We start from the raw sequence: 21,403 nt of genomic DNA on the forward strand, positions 1-21,403 counted from the left end.
GTTAACTTTTGAGAAGGGGGGCATAGCTCAGTCATTGAGCACTCGTTTTGCAAGCACAGGGTCTCCAGCACAACCTCTTCCAAGCACACTTTTGCACGCATGAGAGTAGTAAGATTTCCCTCCCCCCCCTCCCCCCCCCCCCCAAAATATATATATATATATGAGATCCTTGGGAAACTGGACTCTGCACTCGGTACCTGGAGCCTCCCTCACATATGCAAGAGGCATGTTCTGCTGCTGAACTGTTTGTCTTTGTGGAGAACTTTTGTCTCTGGTACAGCCAGGGGTGGGATCCTAGCAGGAGCTCCTTGACAAATTAGGCCACACACCCTCGATTTAGCCAATCCTCCAAGAGCTTACAGGGCTCTTCTTACAGGGTCTAGTGTCAGCTCCAGGAGGATGGGCTACATCAGGGGTGGAATTCTAGCAGCAGCTCCTTTGCATATTAGGCCACACCCCTCTTATGTAGCCAATCCTCCAAGAGCTTACAGGGCTCTTCTTACAGGGCCTAGTGTCAGCTCCAGGAGGACTGGCTGCATCAAGGGTGTGTGGCCTAATATGCAAAGGAGCTCCTGCTAGAATTTCACCCCTGGGTACAGCTGAGGACGCTTAACTGATTGTGTGCCTTGGGGAGGGAGCTGGGCTATGCCTGAGCTTCAGAGCCACGACCCGTGTTCCCTCTAAGCTTACTTAGTGTGAGCTAGCTCACAGTTCTTTAGCCTCCGGCTCACACGTTTGTGTCTTCGCTCGGGAGAAACGGCCCCAGAGCAAACTAATTGATGCAGCAGCTCACAACTTTAATGCCAGACCCAAGTGGGCAGCTGTGTTGGTCTGAAGCAGTAGAACAAACTAGGTGGACCTTTAAGACCAACGAAGTTTCATTCAGAATGTCAGCTTTCGTGTGCAGGCAGACTTCTTCACACGAGGGGATACAGGACAGTGGGCTGGAATACATGTAGCTGGTGGGTTAAGAATGTAAACTGATACAAAGTTAGGATCCAATGGCAAAATAGTGTAATAAATTGGAAGACGGTTTGGTCTGGATACCAACAAAAGGTAATAAAAGTTGCCTGTTCATTGCTGTTGCTGGGAGTCTACGTAAAACCAAAGGACATGCATTTCCTAGTGGTGTTCTCGTCCGCAACTTTAATGCCAGTAGCTCACAACTTGAAAGCCGCTAGCTCACAAAGTTGAATTTTTGCTCACGAGACTCCGCAGCTTAGTGGGAGTACTGGCCATAACTTATTACTCACCGTGTAAAGGAGCCACAGTGCCTAAGAGCGTCGACAAAGGCCACTCCAATGAACCCATCCACGTTCAGGATGAGATTAGGTTTCTAGAGCAAAGAAGAAAAGGAGCAAGGTCAACAGCTGGACGGAGCGATGGTGGTTCTATTGCCTCCCTGGGTAATCTGTTTAAACTCAAGGTACCAAACTTAGTTAAGCCATGACACTAGGTAAAGGACTGGTACCTTGGATGTAGTAATCTTCTCCACTTCTAGCGCGTAGTCCAAGAGGGGTGTTGCAGGAAAATGCTGTTTCACGTAATCCTTGAGGATTTGAACTCTCATATCTGGGTTGTTGATCTACAAATTCCGGGGGGGGGGGGGGGGGGGGCGGAGAGAAAAGTAGAAACAAATTACCAATTTTGGAATGATTCAAGATGGGCAGCTGTGTTAGTCTGTCGGCAGCAGCAGGAAAAGAGTAAGAATTCGGTAGCACGTTAAAGACTGACAAAGTCTGTGGCCAAGTATATGGCCTCTCGTGAGTCACTGCAGAGCAGTAACTCACAAAAGCGTCTCCCCTACCACAGATTTTGGAGAGCCAGTTTGGTGTGGAGAGCCAGTTTGGTGTAGTGGTTAAGTGTGCGGACTCTTATCTTGGAGAACCGGGTTTGATTCCCCACTCCTTCACTTGCAGCTGCTGGAATAGCCTTGGGTCAGCCATAGCTCTGGCAGAGGTTGTCCTTGAAAGGGCAGCTGCTGTGAGAGCCCTCTCCAGCCCCACCCACCTCACAGGGTGTCTGTTGTGGGGGGGGGGAAGGGAAAGGAGATTGTGAGCCGCTCTGAGACTCTTCGGAGTGGAGGGTGGGATATAAATCCAATATCTTCATCTACCTCACAGGGTGTCTGTTGTGGGGGGGGGAAGGTAAAGGAGATTGTGAGCCGCTCTGAGACTCTTGGGAGTGGAGGGCGGGATATAAATCCAATATAATCATTATCATCATCATTTGTTAGTCTTTAAGGAGCTACTGGTGAAGATAGCCCTCTGTGCAAGTACCGAGCTGTTACCGACCCCCGGGTGACATCATATCTCGATGTTTTCTTGGTAGACTTTTTACGGGGTGGTTTGCCATTGCCTTCCCCAGTTCTTTTATTTATTCAGACTATTTATATTCTGCCCTATCTCGAAAAAGGGCTCAGGGTGGGTAACAACATTATAAAACAGTATAAACAACAACTCAAAACATATCGTATCAATAAAACAATACGACTTGATCATAAACAGTTACAAGTGGTGGCTCAGTTGGGCACGTTACATAGATTAAGAATCTGGCACAGCAAAGAGGTAGTTTAATATTACGGCAGAGACGGTACCGCAGCATAGGGCTGAGCCAGTTTGGTGTAGTGGTTAAGTGTGCGGACTCTTATCTGGGAGAACCGGGTTTGATTCCCCACTCCTCATAGGGAGAGCCAGTTTGGTGTAGTGGTTAAGTGTGCGGACTCTTATCTGGGAGAACCGGGTTTGATTCCCCACTCCTCCACTTGCACCTGCTGAAATGGCCTTGGGTCAGCCATAGCTCTAGCAGAGGTTGTCCTTGAAAGGGCAGCTGCTGTGAGAGCCCTCTCCAGCCCCACCCACCTCACAGGGTGTCTGTTGTGGGGGAGGAAGGTAAAGGAGATTGTGAGCTGCTCTGAGACTCTTCGGAGTGGAGGGCGGAATATAAATCCAATATCAATATCAATATCATCTGGCCGATGGAAGGAACGCCTGACAGAGTAGGACGCCCGCTGCCTCAACTAAAGGCCTAGCGGAATAGCTCTACAAAAAGATAACAGTTCAGTGAGGGCCCGGATCTCCAAGGGCCCTATACTTTGCCCCCAGTACTCATTTTACTGACCTCGGAAGGACGGAAGGCTGAGTCAACCTTCAGCCGGCTACCTGAACCCAGCTTCTGCCGGGACCGAACTCAGGTTGTGAGCAGAGCTAAGGACTGCAGTACTGCAGCTTTACCACTCTGCGCCACGGGGCTCTTAAAGATAAAGACAACCCCCAGTGCAAGCACCAGTCGTTTCCAACTCTGGGGTGACCTCACATCATGACGTTTTCACGGCAGACTTTTTACGGGGTGGTTTGCCATTGCCTTCCCCAGTCATCTACACTCCCCCCGCCCCCAGCAAGCTGGGGACTCATTTGACCGACCTTGGAAGGCTGAGTCAACTTGAGCCGGCTACCTGAACCCAGCTTCCGGTGGGATCAAATTCAGGTCGTGAGCAGAGCTTGGACTGCAGTAGTGCAGCTTACCACTCTGCGCCACGGGGCCCTAAGGCGCTAACTCTTTTTGGAATAATTGTAATAAAGTTAGGGCTGAACAAAGACTCTCCCTGAAAACTAGTCCTCTCCAGCAGGGAGGGCAGCCACCTACCGATTTGACTCGGTGGCCAATGCCCATGATCAGCTTGCCTTCTTTCTTCATCTTGTTCACAAACTCCATTGGGATGATGCCACTGTCAAACGCTTTGCTGAACATTTTGGCTGCTGCGTCAAGAGCACCGCCAAACCGATCCCCCTGGAACCAATACACAGAAAGAAGCTGAGATTCTCAGCACACGGAAAGAAGCTGAGATTCTCAGCACAGAGAAAGAAGCTGAGGTTCTCAGCACACAGAAAGAAGCTGAGGTTCTCAACACAGAGAAAGAAGCTGAGGTTCACAACACAGAGAAAGAAGCTGAGGTTCTCAGCACACAGAAAGAAGCTGAGGTTCTCCACACAGAGAAAAAAGCCGAGGTTCTCAACACATAGAAAGAAGCTGAGATTCTCAGCACACAGAGAAAAAAACTGAGGTTCTCAACACAGAGAAAGAAGCTGAGGTTCTTTTTCTTTTCTTTTCTTTAGAGATTTGTGCAGGGTGGAGGTAAGGAGAGGAAAATTGGAGGAGGAAGCAGGAGAGAACCATAGGGACTGCAAGGGAAAAAGAGGAAAGACCAGGTATGCATGGGATAGATAAGGTAGAGAAAGAAATACTTTTCTCCCTTTCTCACGATACAAGAACTTGTGGGCACTCAATGAAATTGCTGAGCAGTCGGGTTTGAACAGATAAAAAGGAAGTACTTCTTCACTCAAAGAGTGATTAACACATGGAATTCACTGCCACAGGAGGTGGCGGCGACTACAAGCTTCAAGAGGGGATTGAATAAACAACTGGAGCAGAGGTCCCTCAGTGGCTATTAGCCACAGCGTATTGTTGGAACTCTGTCTGGGGCAAGTGATGCTCTGTATTCTTGGTGCTTGGGGGAGAGGGCGGGGGCTCAATGGGAGGGCTTCTAGTGCTCTGGCCCCACTGGTGGACCTCCTGATGGCACCTGGTTTTTTTGGCCACTGTGTGACACAGAGTGTTGGACTGGATGGGCTGTTGGCCAGATCCAACATGGCTTCTCTGATGTTCCTATGTGACACAGAGTGTTGGACTGGATGGGCCACTGGCCTGATCCAACATGGCTTCTCTGATGTTCTTATGTGACACAGAGTGTTGGACTGGATGGGCCACTGGCCTGATCCAACATGGCTTCTCTTATGTTCTTCTGTGACACAGAGTGTTGGACTGGATGGGCCATTGGCCTGATCCAACAGGGCTTCTCTTATGTTCTTATGTGACACAGAGTGTTGGACTGGATGGGCCATTGGCCTGATCCAACATGGCTTCTCTTATGTTCTTCTGTGACACAGAGTGTTGGACTGGATGGGCCATTGGCCTGATCCAACATGGCTTCTCTTATGTTCTTCTGTGACACAGAGTGTGGGACTGGATGGGCCACTGGCCTGATCCAACATGGCTTCTCTTATGTTCTTCTGTGACACAGAGTGTTGGACTGGAGGGGCCATTGGCCTGATCCAACATGGCTTCTCTTATGTTCTTCTGTGACACAGAGTGTTGGACTGGATGGGCCATTGGCCTGATCCAACAGGGCTTCTCTGATGTTCTTCTGTGACACAGAGTGTTGGACTGGATGGGCTGTTGGCCAGATCCAACATGGCTTCTCTTACCTTCTTACGTTCCGGTAGGTGAGAAAGGGAACAGGGAGGAATAAAAGGCTGGAGGAAGTGAAGACAGAGGGAAGGTGGGTAGGCATGCAGAACAAAAGGTGGAAACAGGGACCGGCGTGGGTAAGAATGGGAAGTCCCCTTCTCTCCAAGCCCTCATGGATCCCCTTTTTGTTATTTCCTTCAGGCTACTCCGTCCCAACTCTTACGAAGTGCTTACGATGGTGAGCAGGCCGGAAGTCAGACTGGAGACCAGGTCCTTCCCTGCTCTTGCGCAGACAATTGTGTTGTGGGCTCCCGATACCGCAGGCCCGTGATCGGCCGTCACCATCAAACACATTTCTATGAACTGACAGGCGTACTTGGGTAACCTAGCGAGACAGAGACATCGCAGCAATGCTTTATGATAAAAATTTAAACCTTCTCTTGTTTTCAGCTCCCAGGTCACGTAAAAAACAAGAAGCTAATGAAACCACAGCCCCAAACCCATCAAGCTTGAGCAAATAATTAAACTCTGCACTAAGCCAAAGAGGAGGAAGCAGACAAGCCAAAGATTAAAAATAGTCCTACACAAATTCCACTCGGGTAGCTGTCTTAAGTCTGTGGCAGCAGACACAAAAGGAAGAGCCTTTCTTGCCGCACCGATGGACCATCTGGTTTTTTTGGCCGCAGAGGGATTTAGGAATGTTCAGGCAGGAGAAGAGGAGGTAGAGGGGGGAAGAGGATGGCTCTCTTGAAGTATCTGAAGGGCTGTCCCTTAGAGGAGGGCGGGGAGCTGTTCCTGGCGGCAGCAGAGGCGACGACTCGCAATACTGGGTTTAAATTAAGGGTGGGAAGGATATTAGGGAAAACCTTTAAGAGTTGTTCAACAGTGAAATCAGCTACCGGGGGAGGTGGGGAGCTCCCCCTCACTGGCAGTCTTGAAGCAGCAGCTGGATGAACACTTGTCAGGGACGCTCTAGGCCAGGGGTGGCCAAACTGCAGCTTGGGAGCCACACGTGGCTCTTTCACACATACTGTGTGGCTCTCGAAGCCCCCGCTGCCCCATTGGCTGGCTTGGAAAAGGCACTTCTCTCTTTAAATCACTTCTCCAAGCCAAGCCAACCGGCAGCTCGGAAAAGGCATTTAAAGTTGCTTTCTTTCCACCTCTCTCTCTCCCCTCCCCCCCCGTCTATTTGCCTGCCTGCCTTGTGGCTCTCAAACATCTGACATTATGTGGCTTCTACATTAAGCAAGTCTAGGTTGGGGTTTGTAGACTCTTTCGGGCTCAAGTGCCGTGTTCTACTGGAGAAAGTTTTTCTTCCAGACGTTTCGTTCTCGGCTGCGGAGAACATCCTCAGTGGCGTTGCAGCCGGAGCAGGCGCTCTGACCTTCTTGGCTGCTGCGCATTGAGTGAGGCCAGGGCTGCTGGAGAGCTGCTATTTCTAGGCTGGAGGGGGTGTGGTGAGAGGGCAATTGGTTTGTGAATGTACCCATTGTTTGGTGGGGCTTCCTGGAAGGGTGGGTGATAAGAAAACTGGCTGTGGAATGTGACCATTGTTCTGTGTTGATTGCTGGGAGGGTTGGAAGGGGTTTGAAGATAAGGAAGATTCTACAAACCCTAATGATGATGCCAGCCGTGAAAACCTGAAATCTTTGACAAGTCTAGGTTGATCCTGCATTGAGCAGTGGGTTGGATTAGATGGTCTGTAAGGCTCCTTCCAGCTCTGTGATTCTAGGATTCTTAAGGAGAACTTCCTTTCACTTGCTGGGGACTGTGTGATCACTTTAGCAGATTAGTGTTGCATTTGAAAAATGCAAAGACAACTGCTGTCATAGCTATGGCTGACCCCAAGGCCATTCCAGCAGCTGCAAGTGGAGGAGTGGGGAATCAAACCCGGTTCTCCCAGATAAGAGAGCTCTGGCTGACCCAAGGCCATTCCAGCAGCTGCAAGTGGAGGAGTGGGGAATCAAACCCGGTTCTCCCAGATAAGAGAGCTCTGGCTGACCCCAAGGCCATTCCAGCAGGTGCAAGTGGAGGAGTGGGGGATCAAACCCGGTTCTCCCAGATAAGAGAGCTCTGGCTGACCCCAAGGCCATTCCAGCAGGTGCAAGTGGAGGAGTGGGGGATCAAACCCGGTTCTCCCAGATAAGAGAGCTCTGGCTGACCCCAAGGCCATTCCAGCAGGTGGAAGTGGAGGAGTGGGGAATCCAACCCGGTTCTCCCAGATAAGAGAGCTATGGCTGACCCAAGGCCATGCCAGCAGCTGCAAGTGGAGGAGGGGGGAATCAAACCTGGTTCTCCCAGATAAGAGAGCTATGGCTGACCCCAAGGCCATTCCAGCAGCTGCAAGTGGAGGAGTGGGGAATCAAACCCGGTTCTCCCAGATAAGAGTCCATGCACTTAACCACGACACCAAACTGGCTCTCTATTAGAGCTCTGGATGACCCAAGGCCATTGCAGCAGCCACAAGTGGAGGAGTGGGGGATCAAACCTGGTTCTCCTAGATAAGAGAGCTCTGGCTGACCCAAGGCCATTCCAGCAGGTGCAAGTGGAGGAGTGGGGAATCAAACCCGGTTCTCCCAGATAAGAGAGCTCTGGCTGACCCAAGGCCATTCCAGCAGCTGCAAGTGGAGGAGTGGGGAATCAAACCCGGTTCTCCCAGATAAGAGAGCTCTGGCTGACCCAAGGCCATTCCAGCAGCTGCAAGTGGAGGAGTGGGGAATCAAACCCGGTTCTCCCAGATAAGAGAGCTCTGGCTGACCCCAAAGCCATTCCAGCAGGTGCAAGTGGAGGAGTGGGGATCAAACCCGGTTCTCCCAGATAAGAGAGCTCTGGCTGACCCCAAGGCCATTCCAGCAGGTGCAAGTGGAGGAGTGGGGAATCCAACCCGGTTCTCCCAGATAAGAGAGCTATGGCTGACCCAAGGCCATGCCAGCAGCTGCAAGTGGAGGAGGGGGGAATCAAACCTGGTTCTCCCAGATAAGAGAGCTATGGCTGACCCCAAGGCCATTCCAGCAGCTGCAAGTGGAGGAGTGGGGAATCAAACCCGGTTCTCCCAGATAAGAGTCCATGCACTTAACCACGACACCAAACTGGCTCTCTATTAGAGCTCTGGCTGACCCAAGGCCATTTCAGCAGCTGCAAGCGGAGGAGTGGGGAATCAAACCCGGTTCTCCCAGATAAGAGAGCTCTGGCTGACCCCAAGGCCATTCCAGCAGGTGCAAGTGGAGGAGTGGGGGATCAAACCCGGTTCTCCCAGATAAGAGAGCTCTGGCTGACCCCAAGGCCATTCCAGCAGCTGCAAGCGGAGGAGTGGGGAATCAAACCCGGTTCTCCCAGATACGAGTCCACACACTTAACCACTACACTAAAGCACATTCTTTTGCCACGTTCTCCGTCCTACCATTTCTTGGGTGAATACTTAGGGGTTCAGAGCCTCTCTGCTGTGAACTGAAGCCTTTCCTTCTCCCAACGGGAATACACCCCAAAACTGCTTTAGCTGTACCCTCCCTAGGCACTGAGAAGAGAGGCTGAAAAGAAAGGGCAAGATACGTGTGGGGGAATCCAACTCTCTCCTGGGTCAGCAGGTGAACAAACTGCTGTCCAGAAAGGCTGCTCTCACCTCCTCTGGAACCACAACAGACCCAAGACGCCACCAATTCCCATCTCTTCTTTGAAGACCTCGGTGATGGGCATGCCAGCGTAGATCAGCTCTTGGCCTCGTTCATCACAGATGCTCGTCATGAAGGAAGCTGGTTTCCGGATCAAACCAAGTTCCTAAAGGTCACAGGGAAAACAGGAAACAGTGGCCTGGTTTGCACTGAGAGGTGATACTGAAGGGATAATCATGTGACTGGACCGCTCCTCTTCACACTCAATAGGAGGGAATGCTCCTCCACCAACAGAACAATCTCCTGAAGAACAAAGTTTGAGTCCAGTGGCACCTTAAAGATCCATGAAGTTTTATTCTGGCCCCACTGATGGACCTCCTGATGGCACTTGGTGTCATGGGTGCTGGGGACCCTGCAGAGGAAGATGAGTCTGCCGAGGAAACTGTACCCCTGCCACCTGCACCAGTACCGCTGCCTCCTGCTGAAGAAGATCCCAGCCCCCCTGCCTCGCCCTCTCGGGTGGCTCGTGTGCGTGACCGCCTCCGTCAGGACCTCAGGGATCGGAGGAGGGCGGCACACTCACAAGCAAGACGCTCCCGAGTCCTGAGTTTTGAGAGGATTCTGGCCCTCCTAAGAGCAAGGATGCTTGAGTTGTAACAGGATCCTGGCTGCCTCCCAGAGCCAGCAATTAGCCCAAATGGGCAACAGCCAGCAGAGGGCTATATAGCTGTGGGCTTTGGGAGGAGGCTTTGTGGAAGCAACTAGTCATCTACCTGACGTCCTAGCATCCACTTCGGCTTCTGACTTTGGACCTCCTGACCTTGGCTTGACTTCTGGACCCCTGACTACGGCTTCTGAACCTCTGACCTGCGATACCTGGACGACGATTTGGCTTTGGCACCTTGGACACTCTTGCTCACCGGTTACAGACCTTGGACTGCCCCTGGACTTCGCCTGGCCTGGCCCGGCCCCAGCTCGTGACACTTGGTCTTTTTGGCCACTGTGTGACACAGAGTGTTGGACTGGATGGGCCATTTTGCCTGATCCAACAGGGCTTCTCCTATGTTCTTCTGTGACACAGAGTGTTGGCCTGGATGGGCCACTGGCCTGATCCAACATGGCTTCTCTTATGTTCTTCGTTGACACAGAATGCTGGACTGGATGGGCCATTGGCCTGATCCAACAGGGCTTCTCTTATGTTCTTCTGTGACACAGAATGTTGGACTGGATGGGCCACTGGCCTGATCCAACAGGGCTTCTCTTATGTTCTTCTGTGACACAGAGTGTTGGACTACATGGGCCATTGGCCTGATCCAACATGGCTTCTCTTATGTTCTTCTGCGACACAGAATGTTGGACTGCATGGGCCATTGGCCTGATCCAACATGGCTTCTCTTATGTTCTTCTGTGACACAGAATGTTGGACTGGATGGGCCACTGGCCTGATCCAACAGGGCTTCTCTTATGTTCTTCTGTGACACAGAGTGTTGGACTACATGGGCCGTTGGCCTGATCCAACATGGCTTCTCTTATGTGACACAGAATGTTGGACTGGATGGGCCATTGGCCTGATCCAACAGGGCTTCTCTTATGTTCTTATGTGACACAGTGTGTTGGCCTGGATGGGCCACTGGCCTGATCCAACAGGGCTTCTCTTATGTTCTTCTGTGACACAGAGTGTTGGACTACATGGGCCATTGGCCTGATCCAACATGGCTTCTCTTATGTTCTTCTGTGACACAGAGTGTTGGCCTGGATGGGCCATTGGCCTGATCCAACAGGGCTTCTCTTATGTTCTTCTGTGACACAGAGTGTTGGACTACATGGGCCATTGGCCTGATCCAACATGGCTTCTCTTATGTTCTTCTGTGACACAGAGTGTTGGCCTGGATGGGCCACTGGCCTGATCCAACAGGGCTTCTCTTATGTTCTTATATGACACAGAATGTTGGCCTGGATGGGCCATTGGCCTGATCCAACGTGGCTTCTCTTATGTTCTTCTGTGACACAGAGTGTTGGACTACATGGGCCATTGGCCTGATCCAACATGGCTTCTCTTATGTTCTTCTGTGACACAGAGTGTTGGCCTGGATGGGCCACTGGCCTGATCCAACAGGGCTTCTCTTATGTTCTTATGTGACACAGAATGTTGGCCTGGATGGGCCATTGGCCTGATCCAACATGTTCTTATGTGACACAGAATGTTGGACTGGATGGGCCATTGGCCTGATCCAACATGGCTTCTCTTATGTTCTTATGTGACACAGAGTGTTGGACTGGATGGGCCACTGGCCTGATCCAACATGGCTTCTCTTATGTTCTTATTCTGAGTATAAGCCCTGGGGGTTCCATAGTTCTGAGCGTGGTGATAACTTGCAGCTCAGCAATCTCCCATTCTAGTCTGTTTCTGAAATTCTTATCGCCGGGGCTTTATTTTGCAGAAAAAGTCCAGCAGGAACTCATTTGCATATTAGGCACCACTATTTGCTTCACACAGGGCTTTTTTTTGTAGCAAAAGCTCAGCAGGAACTCTTTTGCATCGGCCAGGACTGTGTTCCTGTGCGATCCTGCTCAAAAAAAGCCCTGCTTATCACAACACCCAGGACAACAGAACTCCCAGGGCTTAACAGAGATACCAGTTTCTTATTATCTCACTACACATGCTAATATCCTTTCGGTTCTTAAATCTGCTTGTAAACTCTCTTTTTAGTGTTGTGTGTGTGCGCGCACACATGCACATATGCGTGCCTGGAAGCCCTATTGGGGCTTGGATGTTTTTCAGAGAGGAGGCTTGATATGTCTGCCTCTGCTTCCCAGTCCTGGTATTCCTCGGAGGTTTCTCCCCCAAGTACTTGCCAGAGTTGACTCTGTTGAGCTTCCCAGATCTGATGAGATCGGGCTTGTCTGGCTACCCAGGTCTGGGCGGTTGGAAGTTTTTAAAATTATGTTGTATGCTCATTTGCTGCTATTCACACATTTTACAAACTGCCTTAATCCAAGTGTAGCTGTATCTATGGCTTATGCGTTTTGACTCTAATTAGCCCTTCCTGGCAACACCCTCTCCCACACTCTACCTATATGAGGAAGACTCGTCTTAGGCAGTAGTATATATGAAAAGGATCTAGGGGTCTTAGTGGACCATACGCTGAACATGAGTCAACGGTGTGATGCGGTGGCTAAAAAGGCAAATGCAATTCCGGGCTGTATCAACAGAAGTCTAGTGTCCAGATCACATGAAGCGATGGTATCGCTTTACTCTGCTCTGGTAAGACCTCACCTGGAGTATTGTGTTCAGTTTTGGGCACCGCATTTTAAGAAGGATCTAGACAAGCTGGAACGGGTCCAGAGGAGGGCGATGAAGACAGTGATAGAGCTGGAGACCAGTTCCTACAAGGAAAGCTTGAAGGAGCTGGGGATGTTTAGCCTGGAGAAGAGGCGGCTGAGAGGTGATAGGATCACCATCTTCAAGTCCTTGAAGAGGATGGTGCAGATTTAAATAGGTTTAAATAATATGTGTCCCTCTGTAAAGGAGAATGAGATTGTGTCTTGACTGACTTTGTAATATGTAAGTAAATTTGTATGTCGTATTTAATTATATGTGTATGCGTAAGACGGTGATGGTACTGATAAATTTATTATTTATTCATAGTTTGGTAAGTCCCAAGCCTGAAGAAATCTTCGTATGAAACAGGAAGTTGAAGTTAACAAACCTGTCACAACTTTTCTCTTGAATGTGAAGATTATTTTCTACTGTAAAGTCGGATGTGAAGCTTTTCATATTATGTATGTTGATTTATAGACACATCTGTTAGATTAAATTTCTCCTATTGTTTGTTAATGGCACTTAGCAATCTTTGATCACGGTAGCCTGTTCGGATCATTGGTTCTCAGCCTCCAGGTGGTGGCTGGAGATCTCCTGGGATTACAACTGGTCTCCGGGCAACAGAGATCAGCCCACCAGGAGAAAATGGCTGCTTTGGAAGGTGGACTCTACAGCAGGGGTGTCAAACAAGCAGATCGGGGGCTGACTCAGGCCCCCGGAGGACTCCATCAGGCCCCCGAGCAACTGGCTGTCATCTGCTTCCTTCTCCCTCTCTTTTGCTTCCTTCTGCATCTCAGCTTGCTTTGCGAGGCTTGCTCAACTGCACAAGAGCTACAGAGCAAAACCTCTATTTTTCTCCATTGGCTGAGGCTCCTCCCTAGGGGAGGAAGGGGGAAGGAAGAGCTTGCTTTGCCAGGCTCTCTCCATCGCACAGCAAGTCTCTCTTCCTTCTATTGGCTGAGGTTTCCCCCCACCTCAGTCCCTGGGGAAGGAAGGAAAGAGCCAGAGCTTCCTTTGCCCAGTTCCCTGGATCCCATGGGAGAAATACAAAGAAAGCACCTTTAAGACCAATGAGTGCTAACGTTTTAAGTTTTGAAAATATATATATTTGTGTTTGTGCTTTTTAGCCAGTTTGGTGTAGTGGTTAAGTGTGCGGACTCTTATCCGGGAGAACCGGGTTTGATTCCCCACTCCTCCACTTGCACTTGCTGGCATGGCCTTGGGTCAGCCATAGCTCTGGCAGAGGTTGTCCTTGAAAGGGCAGCTGCTGTGAGGGCCCTCTCCAGCCCCACCCACCTCACAGGGTGTCTGTTGTGGGGGAGGAAGGTAAAGGAGATTGTGAGCTGCTCTGAGCCTCTGTCCTTGAAAGGGCAGCTGCTGGGAGAGCCCTCTCCAGCCCCACCCACCTCACAGGGTGTCTGTTGTGGGGGAGGAAGGGAAAGGAGATTGTGAGCCGCTCTGAGACTCTTCGGAGTGGAGGGCGGGATATAAATCCAATATCATCATCTTCATCTTCTTCTTCTTATAAAATTTATCTCTCTGCTACCTAATCTTAAATAAGTTCACACATGGCCTGGTTTAACATGGCCTGGCCCCTCAAGGTCTCATTTATGTCAGATCTGGCCCTCATAACAAATGAGCTCAATGCCCCTGCTCTGTAGCATTATACCTCCACTGAAGTCCCTCCCCTCCACAAACTCCACCCTCCTCTTTGCTCCACCCCTCAAAAGTCCAGGGTGACACTCCTACTATCAGTGGACCAGCTTCTTCCCGCATAAGCTTTTGCAAGCCTCCCAAAGTTTTTGACTGGATGATTCAAGAAGCCAGTCCAACCAAACCCCTTTCGCAGACCACCTGCTCGGTTCCCCACTAGCCACCCAGAAAAGCGCAAACCTACCCTTGCCCATGAGTAATCCATTGGCACAGTAGGGGGCGGCACCTCCTGAGCGGGCTCAATCACACCCTTGGAAACAAGATCTTCATACACGGACCTGGCAGGAAGGAGAAAGAGGAATTGATGCCAGCTTCTGGACACAAAAGAGGCTCGCGTTTCAGAGCAGCAGGCTGTCTTTTGACGCCAGGGCACGCTTAAACTCGGCTGCAGTTTTTCCAGACCATCCCCTCGTTGCCCTCGCAAGCGAGGATCTCCTCCTTACAAGGTCCTTGTCTTCCTGCAGTCCTGCCCGAGAGTGCCTCAAAGCGACTCGCAAAACAGCCTCCCTGCAGTGAAGTCACGGTGTATCAAAGTGTGGGACTACTTCGCCTTTGATAAAATCCCAGCTGATTTACAATTTCTAGATTCTCAAATAGAACGCTCGCAACTCTTAAAGAAATGGCTTCTATTTCTTTGGATGAAATGGTATACATCAAACACTTCACCAAACCGTACAAATGCCTACTTGTTGTTTCTTCTTGATCCGTAGCACCTAACACTGCTTTATATAATCATCTCTGATACGAGAGCCAGTTCGGTGTAGTGGTTAAGTGTGCGGACTCTTATCTGGGAGAACCGGGTTTGATTCCCCACTCCTCCACTTGCACCTGCTGGAATGGCCTTGGGTCAGCCATAGATCTCTCAGAGCTGTCCTTGAAAGGGCAGCTGCTGTGAGAGCCCTCTCAACCCCACCCACCTCACAAGGTGTCTGTTGTGGGGGAGGAAGGTAAAGGAGATTGTGAGCCGCTCTGAGACTCTTCGGAGTGGAGGGCGGGATATAAACCTAATATCTTCTTCTTCTTCTTCTTCATCATCTGTATTTATAAATCTATTTGTCTATTTTTGGAATTATTTTCCAATTTCTTTTAAGCTTACCTGCCTTGATATGTGCTTTGGAAATATTGCAATACTTCATAATCTAAGTTGTAATAATTGACCGTGTTCAATGTAATATGTGTCTACTGTACTCTACACTGAGCCTTTTTGGCTTGATAACTTACTGCCCCACTTCCCTCCTCCCAAGAAATATTGTGTTGTATCCTGCTTAACATCAATGGAGTTTGACAATTGGGGGAGAACAAAACAAAATGGAAAACAGGAACCTTTTGCACAGCTCCGTGAATTTTGTCTCTCTATCCCAGGGGTCCCCAAACTTCTTGAGCTCATGGGCAGATTTGGAATTTCGACCCAGCATGGAATTCTGGCACAGCAAGAAAACGGCTGCCACAAAATGCAGAACCAGCCACAAAGCAATAGCCACCACTTACCTTCAGGAACACAGTACAGACTGGGGTGGCCAAACTGCGGCTTGGGAGCCGCACGTGGCTTTTTCACGCATATCGTATGGCTCCTGAAGCCCCTGCCACCCCATCAGCCAGCTTGCAGAATGCATTTAAAGTGGCTTTCATCCCACCTCTCCCTCTCTCCTTCCTTCCCCCATTTATTTGCCTTCCTGCTTGCCGGCCTTCAAACACCTGACGTTCATATCTTGCGGCTCTCAAACATATGACGTATCCCTGGTGTAGACCCTTGTGCTGTGTTGGCAGCTGCCGCCAAAGCAACGCTTAAAAAAAAATCTGTACAGCCAATCAAATCTCCAGTGGCCAATCAGAAGCCCTGTCTGGCCCCACTCACTTTCTAAAAACACTCGGTGGGCACCAGAGAAGATGTTGGCAGGTGCCACGGTGCATGTTGGGGACGCCCGGCTCTAACCTAACGTGATGCCTGTGGGTGCTGTGGCGACCCCCAAGTGCTTTTAGAAAGTGGGAGGGGCTAGGTGGGACTTTTGCCCAGCAGGGTTTCTGATGGGCTGTGCAGATTAAAAGGCATCCTGCTAAACAAAGCTTCTGCCCGAAATATTGAAGAGGTAGTAGTATAAGAGTTATATATCTGCTTTCCCTGTCATAAAAAAAAGCTGCTTTTGTTTTACTTAAACACAGGGGTGGAATTCCAGCAGGAGCTCCTTTGCATATTAGGCCATACCTCCCTGACGTAGCCAATCCTCCAAGAGTTTACAAAAAAAGAGCCTTGTTAGCTCTTGGAGGATTGGCTACATCAGGGGGTTTGGCCTAATATGCAAAGGAGCTCCTGCCAGAATTCCACCCCTGCTTAAACAAAGACTCCTGGATATCGAGTTGCAAGAACTGCGTACCTGTGCCTCTGGTAGATGTTCTCCTCTGAGATTAGGGATTCTTCCTATAAGGGCAATGGCAACGTACTTTTTCTCCCTTAATGATCCATTGGATTTATATCCCGCCCTCCACTCCGAAGAGTCTCAGAGCAGCTCACAATCTCCTTTACCTTCCTCCCCCACAAGACACCCTGTGAGGTGGGTGGGGCTGGAGAGGGCTCTCACAGCAGCTGCCCTTTCAAGGACAACCTCTGCCAGAGCTATGGCTGACCCAAGGCCATGCTAGCAGGTGCAAGTGGAGGAGTGGGGAATCAAACCCGGTTCTCCCAGATAAGAGTCCGCACACTTAACCACTACACCAAACTGGCTCTCCATGCACCTTAGCACACTGATCAGAAAGATGCTGAAAGGTGGATGCTCCACCAAACACACGTACTGAATCACATCGCCCAGCTCGTCGAAACTCCGAGGGACATAAACGCCCACTTCTTTTAGAGCTTTGTTCTTGGCCACGGCCGTTTCGGATGCTTGATTGGCACAGGCTCCTGCGTGCCCAAACTGGACCTGTGAAATGAAAAACAGGAAAAGAGCTTTAGCAAGGCTTGCAGTCTTAGCAATTGAACTAAAATCCATATTTAAAAAAAATAACAAAATGTCTGAACCTGGGATGATTTATCTATTTATTTTAGTTGGCTTATATCTGCCCTTTCCTGTGGATGGGCTCAGGGCAGATAACAACATGGTCTAAAACAGTTAAAACTTACAAATTAAAACTATCTAACACTACAATGGCCAAAAAAACCCAGGTGCCATCAGGAGGTCCACCGGTGGGGCTAGAAGCCCTCCCACTGTTGCCCCCCCCCACCCATAAGCACCAAGAATACAGAGCATCACTGCCCCACACAGAAAGTTCCAACAATACGCTGCGGCTAATAGCCACTGATGGACCTCTGCTCCATATGCTTATCCAATCCCTTCTTGAAGCTGGCTATGCTCATAGCTGCCACCACCCCCTGTGGCAGTGAATTCCACGTATTAATTACCTTTTGGGTGAAGAAAGACTTCCTTTTATCCGTTCTAATCCGACTGCTCAGCAATTTCATTGAATGCCCACAAGTTCTTGTATTGTGAGAATGGGAGAAAAGTACTTCTTTCTCTACCTTCTCTATCCCACGCATAGTCTTGTCAACCTCTATCATGTCACCCCGCAGACGATGTTTTTTCAAGCTAAAGAGCCCCAAGCGTTTCAACCTTTCTTCATAGGGAAAGTGTTCCAACCCTTTAATCATTCTAGTTGCCCTTTTCTGCACTTTTTCCAAAGCGATATCTTTTTTGAGGTGCAGTGACCAGAATTGAACACAGTACTCCAAATGAGACCGCACCATCGATTTACACAGGGGCATTATGATACTGGCTGATTTGTTTTCAATTCCCTTCCTAATAATTCCCAGCCTGGCATTGGCCTTTTTTTGCAATCGCAAACTGTCTTGGCATTTTCAGTGAGTTATCGACCACGACCTCTACAGGGTTGCCGTAGGTTGGATGCGACTTGACAGCACTCTCCACCACCAAAGACCGGTCACATTCAGCCACCCAGGGCTTTCTGTGAAGCAGGAACTCCTTTGTACATTAGGCCACAAGCCCCTGATGTAGCCAATCCTCCTGAAGATTACAGTAAGCCCTATACAAAGAGCCCTGTAAGGTCTTGGAGGGTTGACTACATCAGAGGGGTGTGGTCTAATATGCAAAGGAGTTCCTGCTACAAAAAGAAAGCCCTGCAACCACCTATCAAACACCTCTCCTTGTTATGACACATCTCTTTACCTCTGAAGAGAACATGGTGGCGCAGGTACCAATGCACCAGCAGACGACAGGTTTAGTGATCCGGCCTTCTTTAACCCCTCTGCAGATCTTGTACTCCTCGGTTCCTCCGATCTAGGAGAAGGAAGAAGAAGAAGAAGAAGAAGAAGATATTGGATTTATATCCCGCCCTCCACTCCGAAGAGTCTCAGAGCGGCTCACAATCTCCTTTACCTTCCTCCCCCACAACAGACACCCTGTGAGGTGGGTGGGGCTGGAGAGGGCTCTCACAGCAGCTGCCCTTTCAAGGACAACTCCTGTGATAGCTATGGCTGACCCAAGGCCATTCCAGCAGGTGCAAGTGGAGGAGTGGGGAATCAAACCCGGTTCTCCCAGATAAGAGTCCACACACTTAACCACTACACCAAACTGGAGGCAAAGGTAACCCAATGAAACCACCTGCATTTACAAATAGGCGGCACAGACCTTGGCTTGAGGCAAGTTTGGATCGAAGGGTCTTTATTTATTTAGTAGGCTTATATTCTGCCCTTTCCCGCAAACGCAACAAAAAATACAAGCTAGTGACCAATTTATTAAGAAATATATAGAAACCAGTCCAAGTGTCCAAAACATGTACATTCAAGTCCCGAAGAAGTGTGGTGACAAGCCAATCGATTAAGTGCTTGTTTCTTCCCAGTCTTCATCAGACCTGGGACCACTAACAATTATTCTATTATATAGATTCTTTACATAATTTTAAAGAAAAGGGACGCAGAGCATCTCCAACAGCAATTTCACATCGGCCACAGTTCGGTATGTGGCTTCTTGCGCACCCTAATGGTGCAACTAACATGTATAAAAAGGCAAACATCTCATTTGCAGCCTCATACTGAGCTGTAGCCGATGTGAAATTGCTGTTAGAGACGCTCTGCATCCTCTTTTTTTAAAATTATGCAAAGAATCTATATAATTGAATCAATATGTAAGTATGATATTTTTTCACCGGAAGAGGGTTGGTGGTGTCTGAATGTCCTTCTGATATTTTTGTCTAATATTTTCTTTTGTTAGTGAAGAAGAAGAAGATATTGGATTTATATCCCGCCCTCCACTCCGAAGAGTCTCAGAGCGGCTCACAATCTCCTTTACCTTCCTCCCCCTCAACAGACACCCTGTGAGGTAGATGAAGATATTGGATTTATATCCCACCCTCCACTCCGAAGAGTCTCAGAGCAGCTCACAACCTCCTTTACCTTCCTCCCCCACAACAGACACCCTGTGAGGTGGGTGGGGCTGGAGAGGGCTCTCACAGCAGCTGCCCTTTCAAGGACAACCTCTGCCAGAGCTAATGGCTGACCCAAGGCCATGCCAGCAGGTGCAAGTGGAGGAGTGGGGAATCAAACCCGGTTCTCCCAGATAAGAGAGCTATGGCTGACCCAAGGCCATTCTAGCAGCTGCAAGTGGAGGAGTGGGGAATCAAACCCGGTTCTCCCAGATAAGAGAGCTATGGCTGACCCAAGGCCATTCCAGCAGGTGCAAGTGGAGGAGCGGGGAATCGAACCCGGTTCTCCCAGATAAGAGTCCGCACACTTAACCATTACACCAAACTGGCTCTCAGGTCTGATGAAGACGGGAAAGAAAGAAGTACTTAATCGATTGGCTTGTCACCACACTACTTTGGGACTTGAATGTACATGTTCTGGACACTTGGAAAGGTTTCTATATATTTCTTAGTAAACTGGTCACTAGCGTGTATTTGTTGTTGTGTTATCCTTTATAGTGACCTCTCTCAGATTGTATTTCTTTCCTGTAAACAGGCTCAGGGCAGATCACAACCTAAACTAATAACAATAAAAACCTACAATTCAGAGTTAAAACAATACATAACAACGGCGTCACTGAGGAAACCCTTAAGATTACAACTGGAGATGTTTTGGGGGGGTTTTCCCGTGTAAACTTTTGTGTTTTCCAAACACAAAACCACATAATACACAAAGAAATAAGACCAAAGAATTAATGAAAGAAAAATCCCTGTTGCTCCTCCAGACTGGCAAAGAAAAAGCAGCCACAGAAAGATATTTTTTTATCAAAATAAACAGGCAAAATAAGAACATTTCCCCCTTAAAGAATACAATAATGCTCCTGCCAAGCCTTTACGGAAAAGCAAAACGGCATGAGAGATGTTCACAGGGGTGGGGGACAATACTCCCTCTAAGCTGTGGAGTCTGGTGAGCAAAAATTCTATTTCGTGAGCTACTGGCATTAAAGTCGTGAGAGCTATTTGGCTTATGCATATATTAGTTTGCTCTGGGGCCATCCTTCCTGAGCTAAGACAAAAAGGTGTGAGCTAGAGGTAAAAAAACTGAACTAGCTCACAGTAACTCATCTTAGAGGGAACACTGGTGGGGGATGGTTAAACCCTGCGTTCGGGAAGCCACAGTACAGAATGCTGAGGTCAGCGGGTTTACTGGAGTAGGCCATGGGGACCATATCGCTCCAATCTTGTTTAATCTACACTGGCTTCCAATTTGCTTTCAGCTAGTGCAGTCTGTTTCTCTAATGCAAGGGAGGTTTTGTGTCGCATCCCATTGGCGCTCTTCCCAAAAGACAGAATGATGGAACGCAAGACACTCACTTCTCCCAGCACCACTATCATCTTCACCCCTGGAGTGTCCTGGTAGCGTAAAACATGATCCATGAAAGTAGAACCGGGATATCTAGGAAGAAGGAAACAAACAAACAAAATCTGTTTGGGCGCTGGTGATGTTTAAAAATATTATTTCTTTATTTGGTTAATTTATATTCCGCCCTTTCCCATGCGAGCTCAGGGCGGATCACAGTCGTAATAAAACAGTTAAAATACAACAATAACTTAATAATATACAAGTAGAACATAACTCAAAAAATATACACAGGCGGGCAGGCACATATTTCAGGTGGAAAATATAATATTTTGGCTTGCTGTAGTTTTTTAGCCCATTGTGGGGGAGGGCAATAGATGGTATAAGCAGTGGAATGAGAGGATGTCCGCTTATCTCAACCGAAGGCCTGGCGAAACAGCTCCGTCTTGCAGGCCCTCCAAAATGAAAGCAAATCCGGTAGGGCCCGGATCTCCACAGGGAGTTGATTCGAGGCAAGCCGGACGTCCCTTACACAGGGAAGCAATATTAGCTGTGTAGCAAGAACTCCTTTGCATATTAGGCCATGTACCTCTGATGTAGCCAACCCTCCAAGAGCTTACAGGGCTCTTAGTACAGGGCCTACTGTAAGCTCTTGGAGGATTGACTACATCAAGGGAGTGTGGTCTAATATGCAAAGGAGTTCCTGCTACAAAAAAAGCACTGGATATTAGACACTGAAGTAGA

At 49.0% G+C, this 21,403-nt stretch overlaps 1 protein-coding gene across 3 annotated transcripts in view; it reads right to left on the minus strand.

Annotated features, from left to right (window-relative positions):
* The window catches only part of ACLY (ATP citrate lyase), a 150,891-nt gene that overhangs the window by 67,146 nt on the left and 62,342 nt on the right, over positions 1 to 21,403 (minus strand). For all 3 annotated transcript variants that reach the window (XR_009556255.1, XR_009556254.1, XM_060256663.1), the window contains 9 exons: positions 20,674 to 20,755; positions 18,066 to 18,176; positions 16,678 to 16,805; positions 14,075 to 14,168; positions 8,867 to 9,021; positions 5,482 to 5,632; positions 3,646 to 3,789; positions 1,472 to 1,585; positions 1,254 to 1,336 (listed from right to left, as the gene is read on the minus strand). Coding sequence is in view for 1 of the 3 variants with exons in the window: in XM_060256663.1 (XP_060112646.1) it covers positions 1,254 to 1,336; positions 1,472 to 1,585; positions 3,646 to 3,789; positions 5,482 to 5,632; positions 8,867 to 9,021; positions 14,075 to 14,168; positions 16,678 to 16,805; positions 18,066 to 18,176; positions 20,674 to 20,755 (1,062 nt within the window). In the remaining 2 variants the exon portion in view is untranslated. The remainder of the gene's footprint in view (positions 1 to 1,253; positions 1,337 to 1,471; positions 1,586 to 3,645; positions 3,790 to 5,481; positions 5,633 to 8,866; positions 9,022 to 14,074; positions 14,169 to 16,677; positions 16,806 to 18,065; positions 18,177 to 20,673; positions 20,756 to 21,403) is intronic.

This window comes from Heteronotia binoei, chromosome 15 (assembly GCF_032191835.1).
Source record: "Heteronotia binoei isolate CCM8104 ecotype False Entrance Well chromosome 15, APGP_CSIRO_Hbin_v1, whole genome shotgun sequence".
In the NCBI taxonomy this organism is placed as follows: domain Eukaryota; kingdom Metazoa; phylum Chordata; class Lepidosauria; order Squamata; family Gekkonidae; genus Heteronotia; species Heteronotia binoei.